We start from the raw sequence: 22,745 nt of genomic DNA on the forward strand, positions 1-22,745 counted from the left end.
CTTAATTTCGACCTAAGCAAGATGATATCGTCATGCTATGCGAAGAATGTCATGTCTTTTGATACTTCACCGATATTTTCTGCAATTAAACGATGCTTGAAGCACAACTTCAAGCGCACTGAGTTTTTTTCCGTTACCAGCAAAAGCATTTTATTGTCAGTTTTTGTGCGGCTAAAAGCAGTGAAACTGAGCTAATTTTGTCAGAGCACTAGTTTATAGTCTCCATAGGGCACACAAACAAAAAACGCCACAAAAACGCAACTAAACTTTGTTGTGCTCGCACAAAGTTTGCAGCCGAAGTTGAGAAAAAAGGGCAAATACTTTTATGCTTCAATAAAAAGCAAAAAAACCTTTTGCAAACAGCAAAACAGGTTTGAAAAGTTTGGAAGCAGAAAGCGAAAACAAGCTCCCTCCTTTCGGTATGCACTGTATTTTGTTCGCTATTTTTTGTGTCCACCGATAAATTGCAGCCGGACGAGTGAAACCGATGATATTGACGTTCTCATCTCATCTTCACCGTGCCTGAGTTTGCTTGGCCGAGAACCGGGGCCGAATGTTTCGTGACGCTTCGGAAAGCAACACACACGAACGAGCGGAGGAGGAAGAGTGTGCAGCGCAGTGAAAACATCCATCGGGGCACTCTCCATTGACTTCCACACGGTTTCGGGGAAAAGACAACACGAAGCTCAGGTCCACTCAGGACGGTGACGGAAGCGGACATTTTGTGCCAATTTCACGACATTCGCTCGAAACCCGTGGCAATGTATATTTATGCATCTCTCTCAGACACACTTACACACACACACACACACACACTTTGGCTCATGTTGTCCTACTCTTTCAAGGTGTTTTTCGTGTGTTTTTTTTACAGCAAAGTACAGGTCGTTTAGGGAAAAGTACAGCCAAGAGCTCTAAAACCGTCCGGTGTTTTCCATCTCGCCCGCTCAATTCTCGCGGTAGCCATTACCGCCGGTGGGCGCCCGGTCGTACACCGTCCCGCGACGCGCAATGATTACAAAAACAATAAAGTAATAAAAGAAAATTAAATTCTAGCGGGAAAATGTGTTCATTCAACGTTTATTTTGGACGTGCGGAAAAGCGTTTTTATGGTGCAGCATAAACAAGACAGTGCGAACGAGTCTAGCGCTATCTACCCCTCCCCGGTAGGGATTGGTTGTTTTTTATTCTGTTGCTTTCGCTGCTATTGTGGCGGCTGTGGATCCTCTCCCCGCACCCACAGACAGACACACACACACAGAGGAGAAAATTCGGCAACTATTTGAAGGCCGTCGCATCCTGGGTAGAAGGGTGCAAATCCTATACCAGGAACGATTGTGCTCTACCCACGTTCGATGTCGTTCGCGAAGTGTTTTCACAGTGCCGAAGTGACTGGAAGGATTTTTTTTCCTTGCGCACGCTCCATCTTCCATGAACGGGTTTGAGCTTGTTTTTACTTTGTCTACGCTAACGGCGATAGAGGTAAACGGACTAGATGACACTGCAGAAGGATCATTACAGTGTTCGCTAGACCAGGACGGAGGGCTGCGTGTGTAGCAGTTTGAAATGCTGGCAAGGAAACAAAGTTCAGGTCGAAGGCACTTTTTTCTAGTGACTACTCCCTTCTCATCCAAATGGGGCTGCGTGTGGTTTGTGCTTCCGCCGGTGTCAGCGCGGAGCGCCGCTGATAACGAACATGATAGTATCGTTCACGTCCTTGTGACGCTGTTAAACAATGCCGTTTAAAACATGCACCAAATTGGGGTGGAGCAGTAGATTAAATTATGATTGTCATTACACATTACACAGACCATCCCCACCATTACCCCCGAACCGCTCAGTTTGCTGTAGCAATTGCTATGATGCTTCGGTTGAAGGACGCTCCTGCTCGACGCTGATTCCCGTTTCCGGTGGAACAAAAGTAAATTGTTCGTGCCGCAAAACCAAAGTAGAAAAAATAAAACGTTACAACAAATGTTTCTTTTCCCCTCTCTTTGCACACACGATAGGACCGAGGCTGCTGATAGGAACGCGCAAACGCGACTCAAACCGGAATGGAGTAATCAAGAGTGCAGTGAAAATGAAAATTACACTCCTTTCCGGTACGGGATGGCCCGTCCTGAACGGGTGGTGCACGGGACGGGTGGAACTTTCTCTGTTCGGTCGTTCATTTTAAATGGCTGGCCATTACACGGAACGGCAGATTTTTCCTTTATTTTGCGATAGTATTTTTTTTTGCCGATGCTGCTGTCTTGGTTACGGAAAGTGCACTTTAGTTTTTAATCGTTTCGAATTGAGGTATCGTTCAGTGGCGGGTGGTGTCCGTGAACGGGTCCCTTTTTGTGTGGAAGGCGTTAATTGTGGCCGGAGCTTACGCCGCGTTGAAACAGAGGAAAGCACGAAAGGTTACCGGTCATTAAACTGACCATTAGCATCTTTAAGCGCCTTGTCCTGCTGCTGACGATAATGTATAGTACGTGTACGCAAATTAATTGTTGTCGAACGAAACAGTCAAAGTGATAGGGGTTTTCTTTCAATTAAGGGAAAGTTACTCCTAACAGATGATATCGTACCAAGCAAGTATAAGCACAAGGGGATGAAAAAAAAACACGAAAAAGGAGACGCATGGTTGTTGCTACAGTGAAAACAACCATGCGTCTCCATATTTCTCTTTGGGTATGAAATTTACAATGATTTTAATTTTTTGTACACAGTATCCACTAGGGTCCGGTTTTAATGTATAAAAAAGCTGTATAATGCATATAAATATCATATGTTGATACTATATCAGTTCTTTTTTTTACTGAAAACAATCTTGAAAACAATTCGATCGATTCGATAATGTTGATTAACAAACAGACCTCACCATAAAGAATAACCCACACATACACGATATTACCAAAGAATAACCCACACATACACGATATTACCAAAGAGTCCATAGTCCATTTGTCTTTCAGCTTGAATCACATCAGGTTGCACGCTCTTTGCTTTACTTTGGGATTTCTTGGAGTTCTTGGTAAACAGTGCAAAAGTTTGGTTTGAAGCTGAACCGCTCCTACACTCACGCTGCATTGTTCTTGCCAAGTGAAACTGCTGAGAGGCTAGCCTAAGGACTACCGACTGAACTCGAATGGTTTTGGGAGCAACGGCAGCAGTAGCAGCTCCCGTTGGCTCCCGGATAAGATACGGCCCCGAACCCATTCGGGGACGGAGTCAAGCAACTGTTCAAGAGCACTGTTCAACTTGCAATAAAACCGCGTTATGTGATGCGAGAAATATGGTGGCCGTGGAATGAATGCGCCGGGTGCGAGGGCTAGACTAGGAGGGTTGAATTAAATTTAATTGAAAAACTACTCGACAATCGATGGTGTGGAACTTTTCCAATCAAATTGTTCGCTCATAGTTTTTTAATTGATTCCCGTCAGCCCGTTCGGTGGCCCGCGTTCGGTTTTAGCTGGCCCGAAATTGTCTTCGACCGCAAATGAGCGGCGGGTTTGGGGTATTTTTGTAACTGAGGGGTGCTATATTATACTGTCCTATGGGTGAGAAGCGACCAATAGCTGATTTATTTTAGCAAAAAAACACTGTGATTAATTTCAAAAGCAGCTTATGGAAGCTCAAGCGATAAACCTGTTTGAAATCGGATTGAAAAAACGTACAATAATCCATGCGATTATTAACCGAAGCTCGTAATAAACCCAGCAAAACATATTGATAAAAAAATAGGATTTCTCTATGCCATCATTGCAAGAAAAAGAATAGGTCAAAAGTAGCTTCTTTCGATGACTTTCTACCCACTCGCTTGACCACGCAAGCAAACATCTCCCCAGCGTTCGTTTCCTTTCGCTCGAGCTGCTGGAAAGTTCTTCTGTCCACTGGCAGCGGGAGCATTTTGGCTGCCCTGTTGCCAACCTTTCTGCTATTTGCTTTCGTGTTGATTTGTTTGTTCATGTGGCCGTTACAGTTTGATGGTTTTAAATTTCCGTCCCCGTCCGTTTCTTTGTGTGCGAGTGCTCGCGAGCGGGGCGACGAGAAGCAAACCGTTTTCTTTGCGGAAGTGAATTCCAATAAGCAGTAAAATCGATGTAGGCAATAAAATGTTATCAAAAAGGTTTGGCCTTTCTTTTCCGTGTGTGGTGCGCTGCAAGTACGATTGCTGCTGAACCGGAACGGTTTGGCTTTTTTTTTGTGCTCTTTGTATCTGTTTTCTTCCATTTGTTTCCACTCCGAGCAAGAAATGTTCAAAAAATCAAAGCGACGATTATGGCCACCGGATGCACTGCACCATCCGGTCGGAAAATGGTGCAAACGTGGCGCTGAGCGCTCGTTCGGTTTCGCGCTTCGGACCGATTGAATTTTATCAACCATTTCCTTGCGCCTTCTCAATTCGGCCCTAGCCCCTTGCCGTCTAGTGAGCTAGTGGGCTGAGGTGCGCGAAAACGGGATGAAAAGATGCAACGAGGAAGGGATGGGCTAAAGAAACACGTTGTTCGAATGGTTTTGCAAGCAATGTAAAATTTTATTGCCAACAGCTCCACCGCTCCAACTGCTTGCTTCGCCGATCGGATCGCAGCTAGGATCGCATTTGTCGTATTTGTAAGGACAGCTTCCGGGCGGGGATGAAACCGCGCAAGCATAGCACCGAGACCGAAACAATCTGTGCTGATGGTGGGATGGAAGCAGGAGGTTTGCGGGCGAAGCGTATGGGCGGAGAGGGCACGAATGGGTATCCAGTAGGAAGGGGAAAGTATTAAAAGTTTGTCAAATGGAATAATGGAGCAACATGGACACTGCGCCTGGCTTTCCCTAGTATCCTGCGGCCTGCGTCACACAAACATCGATGAAAAGCTCGTAAACTTAGCACCATTGATCCATAAAAACGCAACGACAGCAATTGCCAGCCATTCGAGGACGCTCGTGTCCGAATGCCGAGATGGAAGCGAGACACAGTGCCGGAAGTTAGGGCAAAAAATAAAATCAACTAATCTTTATCCAAAGAGCTGCGAATCAAAGAAAGCAAACGTGTTATGAGTGTTGGCACGGAAATGTCTCAAAATAATACAGAGGAAAGGGGATTGGTTTTCGGTGTGTTTGGCACATTTTGATACTTTGGTATTTTACGGAACCTCTCCATGTTGATATCATAGTTTTCTGTCAAGTAAGCACACAAATCATTAGACAAAATTGAAGGATTTTCTGTTTCAAAGACATGTCATGGTGATTTATACCCTACTCAATTGAGCATTGCATTCCAGATTCTGACAGTTTTTAATAAAAAAATGCTTTGATTATGAAAAAATGAAAAATCTTGACAAGGATTGACAGTGCATATCAAAGTTTGCATTAACTGTCAAAATAAAGCCGGTCTCATGGTACAGTCGTCAACTCGTACGACTTAATAACATGCCCGTCATGGGTTCAAGCCCCAAATAGACCGTGCCGCCATACGTAGGACTGACTATCCTGCTATGGGGGGAAATCAATAAGTCACTGAAAGCCAACCCCACAAGTGGGGTTGGTAGGCCTTGACCGGCATCGGTTGTTGAGCCAAAGAAGAAGAAGAAGTCAAAATAAAGGCCAAACTATAACTAGACAGCGAACGACATAGCTAGGTAAATTCAAAATCGCATAAAGAAGTTTTCTTGTTAAACTTTATGGAATTCATGGCATTGACACTGATGGACACAATGAGTAAAAAACAAAAACTCTAGATTTCACGAGCTTTAGCCTTGACATATCATTTTAATTCATTCTTTGCATTATGCATACACTCGTTGCACTGCACATTGATTGCGCCGATTCGATGTTCTAGCAGATGTATATACTATAAAGGGCTAAACAATAATTGGCGATAGTGGAGAGATCTATCTCATTAAAGTTCTTCCATAGTACGTCACAAGCGAATAAACAATCAATGAAAAAATTCCACATCAATGAAGAGAGTAAGTAAGTAAGTAAGAAACGAGCATTTTGACCGCTCAAGACAAGATGAAAATAATAAATCCACTGCCTCATTTCATTACTTGGGTATGATTACACTCTACTGAACTGACACTGTAGTCAACTATCGTTTGTGTAAGTGCAAGATGGTTCCGGTAAAAGGATGCACATTGAGTTGCAAGTACGCTTCATGCATGGGGTAGCTACGCTAATCGGCTCCATTCGATGAACTTTTACAGTGGAGAAAATAGCAAACCGTCCAGCACAACGTACATCATTCATCAGGTAGGAGTAGAACCAAGGGGAAAAGTGCGTATACATCCAGCCTGAGGTGGAGTTTGCCGTATGCAAAGGAGATTTTAAGTCGTCTCCAGTACCCATACTGATCGAATGCAGCAGGACACTGCTTTTTCGGATAGATACGATTGAATGTTTCAAAAGAAATGGATTGAAATCTTGTTTGCACTGAGCCAGGAAGCTGTTTTTACGAAGCAAGCAACTGTATAAAACGTACATTTTGTTGAAAATGAAACGTTTTATTGCAATCCAGAGATGGATTTAGCAGCTTTACCTTCTTTTGAGAACGTTCTTTAGTAGGTAAAAAAATACCAGGACAAATACTAACGCATTCAGCTGGAATGGTACCATTCCACTGGGGGCAGGCGATTTTCTAGAGAACTGTTTGAACTCTGCCTGGCAGAAAGCTCGTCCTATTTGTGTGTGTGTGTGTATGTGCGTCCTCCCATATTTCCTCGCCACAACCGGATTTAACTCTCAGCGAGCGTAAGAATCGTTTTTCTTGCTGCTAACCTCCTGCACCCTCTGCCTGCCTGTTTCAACACGGTCACTGCGGTCGGTGTGTAAATTTATGCATTTATTATTATCCTTTTTTACGACCATTTTATGGACGCCCGGTTTTACATAGGAAAAGTGTTTGAGTTATTGACGTACCGATTCGAGATTGCGGGCAGCATCGGCATCATGAGCTACGAGGAACACACACATTCTCTCTCTCTCTCTCTCTCTCTCTCTCACATATGCATCGTTCCCCACTTCACCATCAACACCCTTTCTCCCCCAGAACCCTTCTGGACCTCTTCTTTCCACGGGCTGGGTGTGATGTAAGGGATAGGGCAGGAAATAAAAAATTTACATAACATTTACGAGCTGTAGGGCAGCAAATCCCCAAACGGAACCACAGCACAATGGTAAGAGGAGTGTGTATGCTCGTGTGTCTGTATGGCTCACATTCGGAAAAGAACATAATCGTGGGCATGGGTTGGGTTGTGTGTGAAAAACTTTTTCCCGTTTTTTTATTGTTGTTGTTCGCTCGATGCGATGTCCACATAGTTACAGTAGTAACATGATGGATGGCAACAGCTGAGCATGCTAAAAGAGAAAAAAAGGGTTTCAACGGTCCAAGCTCAGCCAGCTTTAGTGAACTAAAGGGGTAAAAAGCAAAGGGAACACATTTAAAGAGCCCTTTCCGGAAAGTGGAGTACGATGCAGATGAGCCATCGTTTATTAAAGTGAGCTAATGGTAGGAAGTTTTGGGTTCCGGACTATTATGTCTGATTGTCGCAGAATAAGGGTACCAAGAACACGTTAAAGTTCGGTTTTTGATGTTTAATAATTGAACACTTTCAAGCAAAAATACAGAATTAATAAGATGAAAGATTGCTAAATGAAAAAGGTACTGAATGCAGTTGAGCCAGCTGAAAGCTCTGTTTACAGTTTAAATTAAAAGGCTCAAAACGCTTTACACTAGGATAATTACTTTTATGGGATTCTTAAGCTATGTTTTATTTGTGCTGTTTAAATCCAATCCCGTTTTGTTTTCCACTTTGGACAGCAGAAGCCAACAAACCCGACCATTAACCCTTTTGAGTGCACAAATTGCTGAAAGTTTTTTAATAAATCCTTCACGAACACATTCTTTCAGCGCTCAAAGGCTGGAATGCACCCATCCCTCGAAACAAAATATAGAGGAAATCTAATAAAGATGTTTATTTAATTTGATTGCCGATTGACGAAAAGCTTTCGAAGGATAAAAGGAAGACATAACCTCCATTGGGGCCGGGGGGAAATGCTGCCCTCATTGCCTGAACGATGTCGATCATCACTGTCAATGACTTTTTATATTTGCAATGCAGTTCATTTGCAGCGGTACTGTCGTTTCCTGCTGCTGCTGCTGCTGCTGCTGCCCCCATTGGCAGCCGTTCGCAGTTCAATGGAGCGTTGAAAAGTGCGTCCCTCGGTTGGCTCGGTCTGCCGGCGGTTGGCGGCTGTGGCGACTGAAAGGCTCGAAGCGCTACGGGTCCGGGCAGCATGACGGACATGAAAGAGTTTTCAGCGCCGTCAAACCGAAGGACCGGCGACCGTTGAGTCGAAAATTTAATTTTACCCTCTAATCCAACTCAGCCATGCTCTCTTTTTAGCTCTTTCTTTATCTCTCTCTCTCTCTCTCTCTCTCTCTCTCTCACTATCTCTTTTCTTTTTTCTCTTCTCTCTCTCTCTCTCTCTCTCTCTCTCTCTCTCTCTCTCTCTCTCGTTTTTGGTCAGTAATAGCAGGACACGATACGCGAAGGCAAAACTTGTAAAGCGCGAAGGGGGAAAACTTTTGCACAGTTCTTTTGGCTGCTATATATGTGTGCGTGTGTATTTTTTGTGGACCCACCCACCCACTTCCTCTTCTTTCCTTACCCTGCTGGATGGTGTTCTTTTGTGCTGTTGTGCTTTGAAACTGCCTGTCCGCTGGGCTGGCTGACGAAATGTCCGGCACATCGCGGAAGACGGCTGCACGCCGCGCCGCGGGTGAAGGTGTGTTAGCAAGGCGAGGGAAACAAACTTTTCCGCCAAAGGGGACGGTGGCTCATTTTCGTTCGCTTTTGGGAATGAAGTTTTCCATTTTTCATGCTGCTGCTGGTGCTGCTGCTGGTGCTACTGTTGGTGCTACTGTTGGTGCACCATTGCGGATGCTACTGCTTTTGTATTCTGCTCATCGTTAGTGTCTTTATCTTTTTTCCTCCCTTCCCATCAGGACCAAAGTCCTTGGCCAGACGCTCAACTTGTTTTAAGTTGGGTGGAGGCGTCTCGTTTCGAAATATTTTTTACTTTTTTTTGTTTTGCAGTTTGGGATTTTTGCCTTTTTTTCGGGGTCTGGTTTTACGTCTTTCGATGGGAACGGATCCCAATGGAACGGGTTGGCATGGTGCGGCGCAGGGAGCACGGAACACGTTGAAATAGCCTTCATCATGTTTAAACTTTCTGGGACTCTAGTAAATTGTTAGCCACGTGTACACCGTGGTTAAACCGCTTCGAGGACCAGCACTGGGAGGAGTAAATGAAGCAGAGCGCTGCTGAGCAGGCAGATAATTACTAGTGCAGACGAGTAAAAGCAACCGCGACAAAGATTTTCACTATCCCCGCTGGCTGGAAAGATGGTTTACGTCAAACGCGAGGGCTTTCGGTGGGTTGACGGGGTCGATTAAATGGTTTATGACCTCGCGAGATGAGACACAAGGCAGGGCAGAAAAGAGGAATAATCCCGCAACACAACTCTCTTCTCATTTTAAGGATTTTCACAGTACATGCAAACGAGCCGTGTAACTATTCTCTGCCGGCGCGCAATTTCTGTGAGCCAGCATGTTTTGTACGTCGTCAAATCTCGCCACAGAATTTTCCACAACATTTTACCACTTGAAACAGACACAATAGTCTTGCTGAGAATTAAGCTTACACCTTTCCGCACAATGCGTACAGCGCTTGTCCGTTCGGGGCGTCATATAAAATAAGTAAATTATTATGCCAAAAGGTGACATTTCATCCTTTTGTTCGCCGCCCCGACTGGGCACGTAATTTTTAATGAATGGTGCGCTCGGACGGTCTTTTGTCCGTTGATTGACCGCACAATGCAGTGCAGGGGGAGGGGGAGGGGGGGGGAGGACAGATAATTCCCCGAAATTACCTCATGACTGTGTAATGAACAAGGCTGACAAAAGGGGCGAAAAAAAATCGGTAAATGACAGCCAAACCAAACCAAAAAAACACTGAAACACCATCTTTTGTTATTTCTACCAGCACCTTCACCCGCCTTCCTCTACTCCGGGCACCTTCAGGCTGTGTTGGGTGATGTTGATCGTTTTAAAATTGGCATTCCCTCGAGCGATTCATTTTTTTCCGTATGCAATTTATGCCCGTTCATGCGTAAAATGTTGTACAAAGGCTCAAATTGACGAAGGCCGCCGATGGACAGGGTTTTTTTTGTTACTGTGCGGGGATAGCAAACACCAAAAAGAGTAAGAAGAAGAAGAAGAAGAAAAAACGAAAGAAAGAGCGGCTCAACCTGTCGGCCAGCGGACACAAATATAGAACCGATTTTCTGTGTCCTTGTGTCCGCTTTTTGTACGTGTATGTGTTGGTGTAAGTGAAATCGTTCTTATTCTTTTGCTGTAAAACACGCTAGGTGTACTGAGCGGCACGCCCGGGTGGGCAGGAAAGGTTAATAAAGTGAAAACAAGATAAGCAAGAAGCAAAAGAGTCGGGAGACTACTCGAGAAACAAAAAAAAAGCAAAAAAAATGAGACGATGCAGAGTTTGAAAGTAACAAATGGAGCAAAAAACAAGGCAAAAAAAAAGAATCCCTACCAGATCCATAAGCACAAAGAAATTACAGTGGACAGGAGGGACACTTTTACGTAGGAAAGAGGCCAAAAATTGCCAGAAATTATGCCACAAGGAGAGGTGCAGCAAAAAAAAAGAGCACCAAAGCCAACCTCTGAAAAATACCACATAGTGGAAAATGGGAAAAATGCCAACCTTAATCAAGGCGGACAGGACAGCTGTTGCCACCGTGGGGCACCGTTACTGGGACAATGTCAGCCGGCCTACAACCGCAATCAAGTCAAACATGGTCGCCGGCTTTGACGGTGGGATTTTTGTTCTTTCTCTTTTTCTCGTGTGTCGTGTGCTATCGTTTAGGTTTTGGGTGGTGCAGCATTTTTTTTTTGTTTTTGTTTGGCTTTCTCGCTTCCGTGTATGTGCATCACCACCCTCTGGCACATTTGCTACGGCGCGGTGGGTGTGTGTGTTTGGTGGCCTGTGGTTAATATTGTGAATGGTGCACAATCGACCCCGGGATGATTATCATTACGAAGGAGACGGTGACGCCCGGCATCCGAACTGGCAACATGGGCCGTTCCATGTTTTTTTAGTGCTTTCTATCCGTTGCTGAAGCGTCCCCTTCCCCCGCACGGCAGAGCTAAACGATTGACGGTCGGGGTGTTTTTTTTTTTGGCCATTGCTATTGCAATGTTTCAAGCGTAAAAAAAAGGTAACTTCGTGGGCACAGCATGGGGCAGGCCGTGTTATTTGGTGACCGCATGCTACAAAAGCGCAACGAGCGAAACGACACCATCATTACTATTATTATCGTGCTTGGTGACATTTTTTTTTTACAATTTGTTTGATTCGGAAGGTTTTTGAGATGTTTTTGAAAATTGTATTATGTTATATAGCTTCAGAGAGCGATTTAAAAAAAAATCAAGAAATTATCTACAGTTTCTAATGACAGCTGTGAAATGAATTATAATGTATAATTTTATTAAAAATGGAACTTTAAATAATACCAGTGCGATGATTACTTTAAACAGTAAGATGATTATTGTAAAACTCTATGAATTCTGTTTAAACTTTAAGCGCTAAATCATGGACTTTTTTTCAAATGAACCAGATGATCTGATGAAAACGAATTCTCCAAAGTCATCCTAAACATCATCCAGCACGAAGGGCAGAGCTTATAACTAATATCCCATCTCATAGTGACATGGAAATCTTTGAACAAAAGTTTCTAAAACGATACTAAATACAGATCACCTAGCACACGAAACCTCTCAGTGTGGGTGTGTGGTGTTTAGAAGATTGTATAAAACATTTAGATAAAATCTGGATCACCTCGAGCAAGTAGAAAATGTGTTTGTGTGTGTGCTGGTCTGGAGTAGCGCCCGGTGTCCGGGCCATTGGTTGGACGATAGCCGAACAACCGCAGCACTGCGGACAGAAAGTGAAAAGGCAGCATTTTTCACCATCCTCACCACCACCGCCGGCACTCACAGCACAGCGTTCCATTGCTTGCCGTGGCAAACTCTCCGCTGGACACTTCACGGTTCCATGGATGTCCAATGTAGGGTGACCTGATCGGACGCAATCAGGATCAGGATAAGATTTCGACACCGGTCGGTCCTACCGCCGTGCCAGTGGTAGTCCCTAAAATTAGTGAGCAACTTTAAAGGCCAGCCCAACGAAGCGGGACCAGCAGCAGGAGAGGATCAGCGTGGAGTGGGGCGGATGTGGCCAGCATCGAAATAACTTTATGACCACCCGAACCCACTCTTCCTGCTCCACCGGAGAGCTTGTCTGTCGCTGAAGGAAACAGTTTGTGGCTCACATGCTTAACCTCCCGGTCCTTGCAGGCATTTCGCAATAAGGTTAACGCCGGTACGCGCGGTGCGGGATGGCGCAGTGCGGCAAAGAATATCGAATATTGGATATTTTCTGGTCGATTCACATTGCCACATATTTTTGGGATGGAATTTTCGTTCGCACTCTTATGAGTTTTATTTTTGTGTGTGTGTGTGTGTGTTGGCAGTTCTTTTCCCTTCCTTTGCATTTTCCGCTCGCACACGTGGCTTGACGCTTACATGGTAGGCCATTAAAGTCAATCCCTTTTTTGGGGTTTTCGGAAGAGACAGCGGAATGGAATACAACAAAAATAAAGGCGAAGAACATACTTCGCTTCGACTGATCATCCCTGAGAGGCACCACTGTGGTACAACCATACAAAAAAAAGGAATACCACTAACTTCATCCGGCCCCAGGCCCAAGTGTGATCGTGTGAGAATGTGACTGTGCACCAGAATGCCACAACCATAGACGACACCGCGTATATCAATCGCGCACCAAACACACACACATACACACATTGTGATGGTGAATTCCCGGGAATTTGGACCGGATGACGACAACGACCACGAAGACGACGGGCAGAGGAATTTATTATTTTAACGTCTTCAATATGCATATCGTATGGGGCCGGACTTGATCCCTTTCGCTCGGACGGCACCGATAGCGGGATAGCGGGCGGTTTGAGGCGGCCGGGCTGGGTTGTTCGGACGTGACCGAAATGCCATACATGGCCGGAGTGTGCTTTCGCAGCGCTTTGCCCGGTTTCGGAGTGAAGCAAAAGGAACAGCTAAAATAAAACATTCTAACATCATCTGCAGTGTCCAACGTGTGGTTGGGAAGGCGAAGGGGGTAGAAAATAAAGCTGAAAATGGCTTGGTCGGTCGGTCGGTTTTTTTTCGATTTCGTGGCAACATGTGTTGGAATCGTTCGTTTCTTGAGACGAGCGCATATCGTGAGCGGATCAGTGTGAAGAAACTGTGAAGGGAAAGATACATCACGGAACATAACCAAAAATGGTGCTCTTTGGTTCTAAGGGCGTTCCGGACGGACGATGAAGAGCTATATTTGTGACGTATCACAGTTTGGCCAGAGCTTTCGTATCGAAACATAAAGAAATAATAAATTCAATCAAAGCCCGTAATTGTGCAGGCTTTGCTACACTAGCGTTGCGCTACGAGCAGCACGAAAGGTTTGCTGAAACGATACACAATCTTGTTGACACAGACGAAATAGCATAGGGATTGCTTTGAAGAGTGTAAAAAATAAGGCTGTCGATGATTGTATTAGTAGACAAATACGTCCTGAATGTTCTGAAATCAAATAAAGTCAGACGAAGAATGAGTGTAAAATTGTGTTTAATTTGAGCAAACTATGTATTGGAAACTTTCATTAGACTTTTGGTCCAGGAAATCGCTTTACAATCAGCTGCAGAAGTTAGTGCTTTTGAAGTATAATAATTGATATTGGATGGTTTCATAAAGAAAGGATTTGAAAAGATCAATCCAAGCATACCTTTTGGCAAAATAAAACATTCCGACAAGTAAATTGATTTTTTCAGAAAAGACTTCAAACGGCAACAGAAAGCAATCAGTTTATGATGAGTGCAACTTTCGTATGAAATTCCAGATAATCTCAAACTTGAACGAATGAACTGGTGTTTGAGAAAAAGAGCACGATAGAAGTGAGTCGGTTAAGAGCAAATTGAAATAAAGATGAGCTACAGGAATGGTTACGTTTTTCATCTCAACTCATCACCATTGAACGGATTTCCTGCTGATCAGGCACACTTGCAGTGGTTTGCGTTATTCTTGCTCGTTTTTATTTAACATTATGCCACGGAAAACAAAATGCAGCGGAAATAAATCACCGCTCGGAAGTGGCATCTTTCAAGCAAGCGCACGCCGGACGACTGGAATATCAACTGCAGTTCCGTTGCCATGCCACTGCCATTATCAGCGACCAGTCACGATGCTGCTAACGATGAGCATTCTCCACTTGTCTCCGAATAACCCAAGCTGTCAGCTGCTGCTGCTGCTGCTCGTTGTGCAGCGAATGTGCATCTCGTGCGCAAATCGCTATCGATTGACAGGCGGTGGTGGATTTTTTTGGTTCATCGGAACAGGAACTGTAGAACCAAATCGAACCAAGCGGAAGCCGGGCGGCGAATGGTAAGTCGAAATTGAGTCACAAACTAACTGCAACGGTAAAGTGAGCCTTCCGGCACGTGTTTCGGAGAAAGAACGGATACGCTTTTCGACAGCAAACAGTGCAGCAAGTGGGTTGGTGTGGGTGAAGGGGATGAAAAAGTCTATCCAAAGGAAGAGAAAACAAAAGAGCGCTCGGGCGGGAGGGCCACGGGAACGCGGTGGGGTGGAAGTGCATAAGGAGACATATGTAAATAAGATATCACGAAATGGAAACCGCATTGCCAGGGCGCTGCCGGTACGCGATTGCCAGCGACCTGCCACGAATGATGCAGATGCAGCCCGCTTGACAGTGCAATCCTTTAACTGGATTGGGGTGCGCGGCAAACCCGTCTATATGGCCGGCCATTTTAAGCAGCTCCCCGGTTGGACGGACGGGTTTCGTTGTGAGAAATTGGAAGGAACCGGGTGGGCGAAAGTGTTTTTGTGCCACAGCCAGGAGACATTGGGATGTTTTTTTTTCTTTATTCGAAAAGCAGACTGCTCAATGCAGATTGCAGGCTAGCAATATGCAGCAGCGCCAGCGTGTCTTTGCAAGAACCCCCCGCATCTGGATCTGGATACTTGAGCCGATGGGATCCGCTGCAACAGCGTTATCGTGTTACGGCTTCGCTTAGACAGAAAAGCAAAATCCTACCCCTAAAATGGAACCCGCTTGTTCGTCGTCACCGGAACTGATCTTGGTGCAAGGTTTTTACAGTTTTCTTTAGCGGGGGATCTTTGTTCTCTCTTCTTCTTGTGCTCTATCTGCCATAACCTTACGCTCGATGCGTTTCCGTTTTTGGAGGGTTTTCGCTTTATCTTGAAGCTGCGGCTCGATGCATATGTATGACGATGATGCAATGCGAGCGCGCCAAGCAATTGCAGTGCCAACATGTGGTCACTAACCACGGGCGTGCAAAGTTCTGAGCACACAAGCACAAGCACCCGAGCTCTGGACGGCAACTGCACGGTGAAATCTCAATTTCAACCGCACCAGCCATTGCACCGCCGCTTTCGCTTTTCCGCATTTTCGGAACGGCTGTTTGAGTTATTCTAGCTACCCCTTCTCCCCTCCCCAGTAACAGACCACACTGAGGCAGCGCTGAGTGCACACCGAGTAGAGGGTGCAGAGGGAGGCACACATCCTTAATCCATCCTATCGTACGACCACCAAAGAATAAATAAATGAGCGAATGAAAAGCGCCGGCGCTGCGGTGAAGCGAGCGAGAGGAAAATGTTGCAAAAATAGGGACAGGAACAAGAATACCAACGCGAATACTCACATTATGCTTCCAGACCACTTTGTATGCAGACGGATTTGCATTCACTTTACATTCAAAGTACACGTCGTCTCCCTCCTCGATGTCCTCCGGGTTCATGTTGATGCCGAGCTCCAGCTTCAGGGTGGGTAGATCTGGAATGTTTAAAGCACGGGCGCGATCAGTGAGCGATAGATGGTAGAGAAATGGGAGCTTCATTTTATGTGTGTGTGTGTGTGTGTATGAAGAAGGAACCAACTTCGGTATGTGGCCCTGGGAGGCTCTACTAACTGCTGTTCACTGTTCGTATTAGTTTCAGTTGGGCATGTTGGTAGAAGTTTGTTGCAGTTGCTTATTTCATAAATGGAACAGATTTATGTCAGACTGTTGGACAAACATCGGAGCCATAGGTTATTCGGTTTCTTGAGCGGCATGGACGTAACTTCACATAGACGTAAACATTTCACACAAAATTGGGCAAACGAAATGCTTATCTAAGACCAAAAAGCCCCTTAAAGCTGAAATATCTCGATGGTTGTGTAGGAGTAGCCGATGTCCAAATATTTTACAATGCACGAGAAATACTTTAACACGCTGTTTTAAAATACTCTTTAAATCGCAGGCAAAGATACGCTGTCAAAATCAGTTTCTCCATTACCCGCCGTGAAATGAAAAGAAAGTTTTCGACGCAAGGTTCTCTGTGGAGCTTTATTTCAAAAGAATTTGTCCGTGCCAAATCCATCCAACAGGCCAGACTTCTGCTTGCTTTGTTTCGTATCACAGTACCCAGACACAAACTCCAGCATGACCCCGGGGGGGTTTGGGATCGCTTCACTGTTCCGTTCCTCACGCTCGGATTATTTTGATCCAATCGCGTCCGAGAAACGGGCCAAGCCAGCGTGGCCAGAAGGCTATCAAAACAAATCGCAAGCGCGGTGTGATTCTTGCAAATCCGTTGTTCAAACAATTGTGACTCTCCTTTCCTCCCCATCCTGGATCCGTTGACTCCCCCCCCGGTGCTACTGTGTATGGCGTGGCTAATGCCGCGAATATCCTTTCGCTACCGAGTGGCGGTTCAACTCACCCGCGAGATATGTTTATTCCGTCAAGCGGCGGCTGTGGCGCTGCAGAAAGTGTCAGCTGGCCCAAGTGTCTGAAGCGCTGTCACGGTTGTCACCTAATGCGGTGTGGGTTGCTTCAGGGCGACGGGGGTAGGAGGACCGTCGGGACTGGATCATTTGACTGGAGATGTGGTCTGGATTTTGGGGAGGGAGGGGGGAACGACCTGCAACCAGTCTCACGGTGCATATGACTTCGTGCCGCCGCGCTGGCGTACACGCGTCGTCAGCCCGGCCCGGCATTATTTATGGTTGTTTTGCATGATATCTGTCGCTTTTGTTGTCGCCATAAATATGATAAAATATTTTGCCCCACTTCCCTTCCGAACCCGGTGCCGCCCATCAGGCTCTGCCCTGTACGCGGCCCAAACCTCAGCGAGCGAAAAACCTCAGGAAAAGGATTACAGCAGTCCATTTCTCACGCGTGCTTTAGCCCTTTTTATTGAGCTTTGCTCGGTGCTTCCGACCGGAATGACCGGAACCGTCATCCATTTCTCGGGATCTTGCTTTCATGGCCGTGCCCGTGGACCTTTGGGCATACACATACAACACTCTCTCTTTCTCTCTCTCTCTCTCTCTCTCTCTCTCTCTCTCTTTCGCTCTCTCTATCTCTCTCTCTCGCTTTATCATGCCCCTTTTGCATAGACTTAGTCAAGAGCGGTAACGCAATGCCGAGGCATTTGGGCAGAGCAATTTGAGGTTTTGATTTCGGTAAGGCAACATTTTTCGGGAATTTCCCTGCCAATCTTCTCGGAAAAGGGGACCACACTTTGAAATGGCGGGCAAATGGGACAGAATGATAAATACTTTTACGGTCAGCGCGGTTGGAGCGCGCTCCGTTCGAAGCGTTCGGTTAGGCGTAGAAAATGGGACAAACCGTATAATCAAATTTCTTGACCCTTGCCAATGTTGAGCAAGTGGAAAAAGGCACACACGCTCGCTGGTAATGGAATGTGATTGGAATATGAAATGCACAACATTGTTGTGCAATATTGTTCGCCTTTGATGTGTTTGCTTGTTTTATATTGCAATTTAATTTGAAGTTCAAATCGTAGTTAAAATTGCCAAATATTCGTAGCATTGGTTTGTTTCTTATAACCGAGGTTGTTGAGCAAAATATTGGTCTAACAGTCTCTCGAAAAATGACTACACAAAACATAAAAATAAAGAAACGGTACAAAATGCTTCAGGCCAAAGACTTTGCAAGCCATCTCTACCACGTGTCATTAAAAGGCATTTTTACTCAAATCATCGTTTTCCCTCTAACTCGTGCCCATCGCTCAACACGTGGGCATACATCTTTTCGCTCGCTAATTACCTTGATTACTTGTTCCACTTCCACATCGTAAACCACAAAGCTTCTAAGACTGCGAAAATCTGTTGCTAATGTTCGGTTGAGTGGAAAAACTGAGAGCAAGCAGGGGTTTTTTTTTGGTTTGCTTTCCTTCGGCACCTTCGACACGAAAAGACATCACGCTTTGCAGTCGTGGGGAGGATCAAAACCCTTCCCCGCATTCCATCAGCGAGCATCATCGCTTCCAGCTGTTCACCACCTCGGCGGACAAAATACATCGCCATGTCACATCAAAACCGCATAAACGTCGCCATCGTCGACGGCATCGTCAGACGTCAATGGCGATTTAGCGTTCGCTTTGCCTCATGCCGTCACCCTAAATCGAACCGAAAGAGAACCGAACCGCCCCGCACAGGCAAGCCGTCAATCTGCATTCCGCTCACGGGCCACAAGTTAACGATCGTGGATGCAGGCTGGCGCTGGGATTATGTGCCGTGTGGGTGCCCGTGTTCCCTTCTCGTTTGCCGCTGCTTTTGAGTTTTCTTGTGCATTTCACCACCACAACCGGCGTGTGCGTGTGTTTGTGTGTGTGTGTGTGTGTGTGGTTTTCTCGTGTCGATCTGAGCAGTTTTCTTTTATTTTACCCTGCAGAAGAAGTAGCTTACCCCCGCTGGAAGGACGGCCGATGTCAGACAGGCTGACGGTAAATTGCGGATGATCGTGTCAGCTTTTCCTGGGCCAGCCGTGCGCTGCACAGTTTGCTGGTCTTGTGCTATTTTTTCTTTGTTGTTGCTACTTTTCTTTCCTTCTTCTTAACGCCCCTGCCACACCCCTCCCAGCTAAGCTAGGTTGGTTCAGGTTGAGTGGCACTCAGTAAAAAGTCACTTTCTTGTCAAATACTGTGTCACAGACTCGGGATGGCTCGGGAAAACACAACACTTGCTTGCGTCAAAGTCGTGAAGCGGAACACGTTTTCCATGTTTCCTATTTCCGTATGTGTGTTTGAATGTTTCTACTTGTTTTTTTTCTTCTGTGGGTAGCTTTTGGTACACTTCAGCCACCACCGCCCAGGGCTGCCGGGTGCAAATGTGTGCGACAGGTGAGTAGCGGGAAACTTCTGTCGCCTGCAACGGTACGCCGTGTGCGCTGTCAACTTTGTCATTAGCAACTTTCGGACGCACTTTTTTTCGACGAGGCTTGTCGGATTTTCGGAGCAGGCGTGCCGGTCGCCTTTTACAGCTTTTAGTTGGCCCTCGTAGAAGAAGTCGTCCCTTGGCCGAAACAAATCCAGCTCAGCGTGGAAGCGGAGAAAGGTTGCGCATCACAAAGCGCCACAATCACAGCTGTTTCCTACGTCGTCGGCGGAAAAAAAATGTTTCCGAATGCCAGCAAACACTCAGGTGTGGAAAATGTGCCAAAGAAACCCCTGCGATAAGCGACTGGATAAGTGAAGCAAGTTCCCATGTTTGCCTTGTGTGGCTGCCTCCCTGCCATCGCAGCAGCAAACAATAAATCCAGCTCGATCGATCGATTGCCGCCATCGTTTCCATGGGATGCAGGAGAGTGATTTTCGTAACAGCAAACGCATTCACCGCAAGACGCTGTCACGCTTGTAAAGTGGGTGGAAAATTGCCCTTCCTTTCAAGGTACGGGACGCGGGAACAGTAGTGAAGCAGACAGGCCAAGAGTTATGGGACCAATAACGATACCGAGCGGCACTGTCGGACGACTCGGACGCGAACCGTGAGTGCAGTGTGCACGAGTGGCAAGATTAATTTCAATTTTCCACAACACGATTCTCAACGACTCGTGACATGATGCGCTTTCGGTGTCATCATCATTATCTACGGTTGGCGGTACTGCTCGTCCGATCGAGGGAAAATGCACCGCGCACCGAGATTGCGCTCGAGCGGGAAGGTTCGTTTGGTGGTGGATTTTGTCTTGCGTGACGCTATTTATCTTTCCCAGCTCTTCTGCTGCAACCGGGGCAAGGATGCTTTTTAAACGAAATGGTTCAGGGCGACAAACACAACAAAAAAACAATAACCAACAGCTACTCGTTTCCGGCTAAAGCAAGGCCAGAGAACAGCGAGAGGAAGCGTACGGCAAGAGGCAACATAAATCGTGGACATTGTTTTCGTGTTGTGCTAGGAAGTGACTCTCAACTATGGCTGCTTTTAACTTTTGCACAAGTTTGAGCAGCTCCAAGCGAGCAAAAAATCGACAGAAGCAAAATGTCAAGCACCGCACAAAATGGTTTGATTCGGTGTCGATTAGGCGATTTGATTACGATCCATTTGAGACGTCCTTAAAGTTAAGTTAGTCTGTCGCATCGCGGTTAGGGGCTAGTGAGGTAGTAAGGCGAGGTGGAAATCAGCGTCCAGTTTGTTTGATGAGTGATGTTCAAAGTTTTTTGGCGTAAAACTGTGGGACGCAAAATCAGCACCAGTGTCGAGGGGATGGGAATTCGTGGACCGGAATTTAAGTGTGGTCGTTAGGGATCGAAACTTGATGCGCAAAGTTTTGCTCGAGTAGTTCGAGCTAGGACTCGTGGAGAACATGCTGCCCGGGAAAATGTTTGGCTTGGATGGCAACCGATGTTGATGCAACTTGGAAACAGCGCTTTGGTTGATAAAAAGCTCCCGAACAATATGTTGCGTGTTAAGTACGATCTAGATATCTACGGATAGTTTAGGAAGCATGGTTCACTGTCAATGCCCTCCAAATCATTTTATTTAGGTAGCAAACTTGTGTCATGGCCATGGGATGTACCATGTCGGGTATGTTAAACTGTGAGAAATGACTATGTCAGTGAAATGTTGCAAAACTGATCACAATAAAAAAAGTCATGACATAGGCTGACTGACCAAGCGTTTATCGCATAAATGTCACGAAGCATGTGTTGGTCACACCAATCGTATTGTGTTTCACCTCTGATTATCAATATTGAGTACGTTACGCTTTTTCTTCTTCTTCCTTTTCTTATTCTATATATGCGAGCTTTGGAATATATCCGGCTATGATTAGACCCACCGTCACGTTTTTCATATTCAAAGCGCTTACCAGGCTCTTTTAAACGCTTTTGACTGCTTGTAGTCATATAGGTGGGGCGGTCCTCTGGTACAGTCGTCAACTCGTACAACTGAAGAACATGCCCGTCATGGGTTCAAACCTAGAATGGACCGTCCCTCCGTAGCAAGGATTGACTATTCGGCTGCGTGGTAATGGATTAAGTCTCGAAAGCCTCTATAGGCCGACATGTCCGCGTAGGACGTCACGCCAAATATAACAATAAGAAGAAGAAGTCGTACAGGTGTTTAGGTTAAAGAATTCGTCTTTAGGCTGGTTGACTGTTTTTTGGCTATGAGCTGTCGTGTGGATAATTGAAATTCTTACTTATTTGTTTTTTTTTATAAATTGTATGACTTGTTTTATGTTTTTTTACGTCCCTGTCTTTCCAATGTTGTTCGATATATTCTATTGACATAATTAGTGGTGAGTTGTATTTTTGGCATTCGAAGATCATATCTCTGGCTGTGTCTGGTACGTTACAGTTATTACAGTTTCCGTCGCCAACTATTTTCATTTTATGCAAACAATATACAGTGAACCGTCTTTTATTTGACTCCTCTCTAATTTGAAAAACCTTTCTTATTTGATCATTTTGCACACTCGCTTCATTTCCAGTACATTTTTGTTCCTCTAATTTGGAAAATCTCTCAAAACTGTATCCCTTATCCTTATTTGTGTATGATGTTTGCATGAAATATTATTTATGTGATTTTTGATAATGAGATGCTTCAATTCCTTTGTTAAGGTACCGAAACAAAAGAGTCATTTTTATTTCATTTAAAGTACATTTACACACATATAAAAAACTAAATCATTAATGACACACAATGACCTCTATGTACACCAAAAAATAAAAATAAAAGTATTCGTTCTGAGCTGAGGAAAACAGTTTGCAAAATTTGACCTGGCGCGACACCAAAGCATCCCTGTCAACGCTCGCGACACAATTGACGTTCGAACCTATCAACACCTTATCAAGAGTGTCATCTTGAACAGGTTCCACCTATAATCAGACCAGCATAGGATGGGTAGTACCAGCAGCTTTTCTCAGTACCATTCCCAATAAGGGGGGAAACAACTATTCCGCACTGGCACGGTCGGTTCGGTTGTGATGTGGTTGAAGCTCCCAAAACCATTCCTGTCAACTCGCGTGTTCATCTAAACACTCACACAGACACACACACACACACATACACACGTGCTATCAGTTCTGCGGGATGTGGGTGTGAAATAGGAAAAGTTTTGTGGGGAGAAAAACTTTCCCGGCATCTTCCTGCCAATGTACCGTCGCCAGCGTATGCTCCTCGGGTTACGCTCGGCTCCCACCGGGAGCTGCTTTGCGGAACGCTTCGGTGCGCCCGTGAAGTGAGACTGAGATTTCTAATCGTACGGTTGACTTCCCTTACGCTATTTT

General features: G+C 45.4%; 1 protein-coding gene across 8 annotated transcripts in view; it reads right to left on the minus strand.

The window, feature by feature from the left end:
• Positions 1–22,745, minus strand: part of LOC121587995 (hemicentin-1) — a 188,369-nt gene that overhangs the window by 67,282 nt on the left and 98,342 nt on the right. For all 8 annotated transcript variants that reach the window (XM_041905427.1, XM_041905431.1, XM_041905428.1 and 5 more), the window contains exon 10: positions 15,872–16,002. In XM_041905427.1, coding sequence (XP_041761361.1) covers positions 15,872–16,002 — 131 coding nt within the window. The remainder of the gene's footprint in view (positions 1–15,871; positions 16,003–22,745) is intronic.

The sequence above is a fragment of the Anopheles merus genome, chromosome 2R (genome assembly GCF_017562075.2).
Source record: "Anopheles merus strain MAF chromosome 2R, AmerM5.1, whole genome shotgun sequence".
Lineage (NCBI taxonomy): Eukaryota > Metazoa > Arthropoda > Insecta > Diptera > Culicidae > Anopheles > Anopheles merus.